This window comes from Habropoda laboriosa, unplaced genomic scaffold (genome assembly GCF_001263275.1).
Source record: "Habropoda laboriosa isolate 0110345459 unplaced genomic scaffold, ASM126327v1 scaffold87, whole genome shotgun sequence".
Lineage (NCBI taxonomy): Eukaryota > Metazoa > Arthropoda > Insecta > Hymenoptera > Apidae > Habropoda > Habropoda laboriosa.
The window spans coordinates 1,396,453-1,401,254 of NW_017100209.1; the positions used below are offsets into that span (position 1 = coordinate 1,396,453).

General features: G+C 37.9%; 1 protein-coding gene across 1 annotated transcript in view; it reads right to left on the reverse strand.

Annotated features, from left to right (window-relative positions):
• Positions 1-757: 757 nt before the first annotated feature.
• Positions 758-4,802, reverse strand: part of LOC108570691 (proton-coupled amino acid transporter-like protein CG1139) — a 16,411-nt gene continuing 12,366 nt past the window's right edge. Inside the window, exons 7-9 of the mRNA XM_017932584.1 lie at positions 3,840-4,018; positions 3,596-3,765; positions 758-2,847 (exon numbers count right to left, since the gene is read on the reverse strand). Coding sequence (XP_017788073.1) covers positions 2,603-2,847; positions 3,596-3,765; positions 3,840-4,018 — 594 coding nt within the window. The 3' untranslated portion in view covers positions 758-2,602. The remainder of the gene's footprint in view (positions 2,848-3,595; positions 3,766-3,839; positions 4,019-4,802) is intronic.

A 4,802-nucleotide genomic window follows, 5' to 3' on the forward strand; every position in this document is an offset into this window, starting at 1 on the left:
ACAATGATTCTTTCTTTGATTAACGAACAACTGCGTGATTCTTCTAAATCACGCAATCGCAACTATAAAGCATTCATCTTTGGTTTCAATTGTATCTTCAATTTCATAATTGTACAATATTTTCCTTGGTTTCAGCTCTTCTATGGTCTCATAGCCGTGACTATTCTTTCAAATTAACTATATGATCGTTTCAACCACAAAATCATGACTATTAAGCATTTCTCGTTGGGGTTTCAATCGTACAATTAACACCTACGCATTCTTTTCTCATTTTATAGTCATAATTGTTGAATGTTTCCTTTAGTTTCATCTCTTCTAAGGTCTCTTAACCACGAATATTCTTTTTTTCTCGATTAACAGATTAATTTAGACTAGGGGGAAATTTGTCTACTATCAATTCGATCGTTTCTTCTTTTTTCTTTCTTCAACACTCCGTTCTCCTTGTCAACATCTGAATCACAACGAATACTCTAGATATCCGGACAGCGAACGTAAGTACTCGTGTCACCGAGACGAAAGAAAGGCCCTCGAACGACTGCGAACGACACATCCCATTATCCCTGTAGGCGAACAACAATTAACGTCCGTATATATACAATGTATACGTAACTGTGACACACACGTTCAACGACGATAATCAACAATTCGGTAGAAATGCAACGTTCGTTTTCCTGTATATAAAATCTTCGATCACAGGTTTCGTTTGTCGCGTGAGAATTCATCGACGATTCTTTTCCTCGTTTACTATACTTTTCTTTTTTTTTTTTCATTTTTTACCCTTTCTTTTTGTGATTTTTTGTCGTTTTCTTTCTCGAAGAGTACTCTAAGTTCAGTGCTGGGCGTTTTCTTTTTTCTTCACAAAATTAAATTCCTTCAAATCAACCTAACGTACAATTCGATTCAACTATGTAATACAGTTCTATAGTCGCCTTCTTTGCTTAAGATTACTACGTGGAATGGTAATTACTCGGAGAATTATGCTAGCTTGAAAAATTCACCGATGGAGGTCGAATGGTTTTCCGAGAAATTTTCCTTCGGTTTGTCCCTTTACGAATTAGAGATTCACGGGAACAGCACGACTTATTCAACTACGATAACAACAATCTACGATTACTGTGCGTTTATTAATCGTCTCTACTTGGCTTCGTTACGAGTAGACTATGTTATATTTAAGATACTTTCTCGGATAAAAGGAGCGACTCGCGTTGCGCTCTCAGGCAGTGCGACTAAAGTGAGCTAAACATTAATTGTTTACGTAGGCACCGTGTTCGAGGACACTCCTCTTGCGAAGAAACGCGTGTATTACATAATGGACGATATTGGTTTGACCTAACGCGACTCTAATTCAAAAAGGAGACACTTTAACTGGTTTCATGCGTTCGCGATGCTGTTCGTCTTCTTGGAAGAATTCCTTTTTTGGGTTTCGGGAGGATTTGGATGCAAGATGTGTCCTTTTGGAAAATTGTTTTTTTTTTTCGTATATTCTGATGCCTTCTTCGAGGCTAACATTCTTCTGGTATATTTTTATACTTCTGTTGAAGTTAACACGAATCTATATTTTAACAGTTCGTTTGGTGCTTTATCATTCCTTCTCTGAGGCTCATAAACATCAACATTTCTTCAACATTGTAGTCGATTTTTGAATACATTCTTACACTTCGAGTGAAGTTAACAAGTACCTATATTTCAGCAACGTTTTAACCAATTCGTTTGGTGTTCTATCATTCCTTCTCTGAGGCTTACTAAATTCAACATTTCTTCAACATTGTAGCCAATTTTTGAATATATTCTTACACTTCGAATGAAGTTAACAGGTATCTATATTTCAGCAAGGTTTTAACCAATTCGTTTGGTGTTCTATCATTCCTTCTTTGAGGCTTATAAAATTCAACATTTATCAACATTATAGTCAACTCTTTCGGTACATTTCTTCAACATTATACCAATCCTTTTGGTACATTCCACAGCTCCATTGAGGCTCACAGAATTAAACATTCCATCAACATATCAACCAATCCTTTCACAACATTCCTTCTCCCCCCGAAGTCAACGAAAGCACCACATTAAAAGGACACAATTTCACCCGAAAAAACCTCTCATAGCATCAACTATAAAATATCAACGACCACTCTAACAACAACAAAGCTGCCCAATGATTCTCCTATGAGAAAAGAAACCTCGGAACGATTCAACCTCCATCGAATCGATTCGCTGTAATACCACTTTTGCCCAGCACCGCACGACCCTTGCACATTTTAACGGAACATCTAAACTCGGCCTAAGTGCGCTACAACGATGGCGGCGAATCACGCGGGACAAGAAATAAGCATCACCATCTGGCTGCTCAGGATTTCCCCTAAAAAGAAACGAAGGACCTCGTTTGGCCGCTTCAAACACGGCCAGTCTATCTAAGAAAATGGCGCCGCTCGATAAGCTATGAAACCGTGACGAAGCCGCGGCGCGTCTTCTATTTACGCGAACAAGCGTGTCCCGTCCTTCTCCTCGTCGTCTCTCACTCTCTCTCTCTCTCTCTCTCACTCTCTCTCTCTCTCTGCTTCTCTGCCTTCCTTCGATCGTTCCTGCCCAAAATCGCCCGCGAGTCTCACTTGAAGGAGTTTATTATGTCAACAATGCTGACGTATGTACCGATGACAAGGCCAAGCAGACCGAACACGATCAAAAGAACATTCTTCACGAGCATGAACATACACGGACCGAAGTCTTTATCTGGCCATAATACACAGATTTCGATAATCGCCGGGAATGCAATTCCAAGGGCGGATAAACAGAGAGCGCCGAACAGGGAGATGAAGAGACCTAGTCTGGGCACGGTGATCGCCAACGTGACTGGAATAAGAGAAAATTATTTCAGTATTGGTGGATATAGGAGTTAGGGAAAATTGTGAGACGAATGAGGAATGAGAGAAATGGTGATGGCCAACTTGACTGGAAAAAGAGAAAATTATCTGAGAATTGATGAATATAAAAATTAAAGAAAATTATTAAAGGAATGATGAATGAGGGGAATGAGAAATGGGGGATAAGGAGTGAGGAATGAGGGGAATGGTGATAGCCAACTTGACTGAAAAAAGAGAAAATTATTTGAGTATTGATGAATATAGAAATTAAATAAAATTATTAAAGGAATGGGGAATGAGGAATGAGAGGAATGGGGAATAAGAAGTGAGGAATGGGGGGAATGGTGATAGCCAACTTGACTGAAAAAAGAGAAAATTATTTGAGTATTGATGAATATAGAAATTAAATAAAATTATTAAAGGAATGAGGAATGAGGAATGGGGAATGAGGAATGAGTGGAATGGGGAATAAGAAGTGAGGAATGGGGGGAATGGTGATAGCCAACTTGACTGAAAAAAGAAAAGATTATTTGAGTATTGATGAATACAGAAATTAAATAAAATTATTAAAGGGTTGATGAATGAGGAATGAGAGGAATGGGGAATAAGGAGTGAGGAATGAGGAGAATGGTGATGGCCAACTTGGCTCAAAGAAGAAAAATTATTTGAGTACTGATGAATATAGAAATTTAAAAAAATTATGAGAGGAATGAGGAATGAGAGGAATGAGAACTTACACGTGGCCAAAGTGATAATCGTCCGACAGACGTACTCCCAGAAGATTTTCCTCTTATGGATCTTCTGGTCTAGATAAGTGTTCCAAATAATGTCGACTGGAACGTATCCTTGAAGGGCGTGTGTGATAAAAATGGCGATGGCGAACATTATCTTGATACTTTGTGCCATGCTGTTATTAAGAAACGTCTTATGATATTTGATATATCATTAAACGGAAAAGAATATAAAATGAAGTGTACTTACACTTCTTCCGAAGGTAAATTGAAAGTAACGCTACCACCCGCTAAGGAACCATACTTTATGTAACCGAAGAATCCCATGAGAATGTACAGAGCGACGATCACAGTCATTCCTATGTTCAGAACACCGCAATACCCTCCGAAATACTGTGGAGTCTTCATATTGTTCTCCAGCGCTATAATCTACAATGAGAAATATTTTTGCTGTCATAGATTCTCGATAAGAAAATCTGGAAATTTAGAAAATATCAAATTTTCTATGAATCAAATTTTGGAAAATATTAAAATTCTCGAAATGAAATTTGGAAAATATTGAAATTCAGGAAGTGAAATTTAGAAAATACGAAAGTACTGTAAATGAAATTTAGAAAAATTCCAAAAAAATTCTCGAAATGGAATTATTGCATTCACGATTTAAAAATGATTGCAACAGATCTCGAAAGTGTTTGAGGATCGCTGAGATCATCAGCAGAGGCTGAGAACAGCTGGGAAATAATAGCAGGGATTGCATTGACGCACTGACGATCTGATCACGGCAATCTCAAAGTTGCCCTGTAAGTGGCCGTTTATTTTGTTTATTAACGATGCGACGGCACCGTTGATCTATTCTAAGTGCAGTCTACTCGTTTCTGCTACAGCAATCACGGGGTATGATCGACGAGGCCAAATGATAGATCGATCGCGGGCAAAATTGAAAAACCAATGCTATATTGTTCTAAATTGCGCGTCTTCTTCGAAGTCGGAAATATTCCGTGTTGCGTATGAACTATCGACGCGTCTAATGTCGTCGATTATGTCAAGGGATCTACCCTTTTTCAATTCAATGTTCCGTAGATTTTCAGCAAAGTGAAAATTAAAGATTAAGAATACTTAGGATTGAAAATTGAGAACTTATTTAAATCCAAAAATTAGGAATATTAAAATTTGAAGATTTAGAATACTTCGGGTCGAAAATTGAGAATGTCTA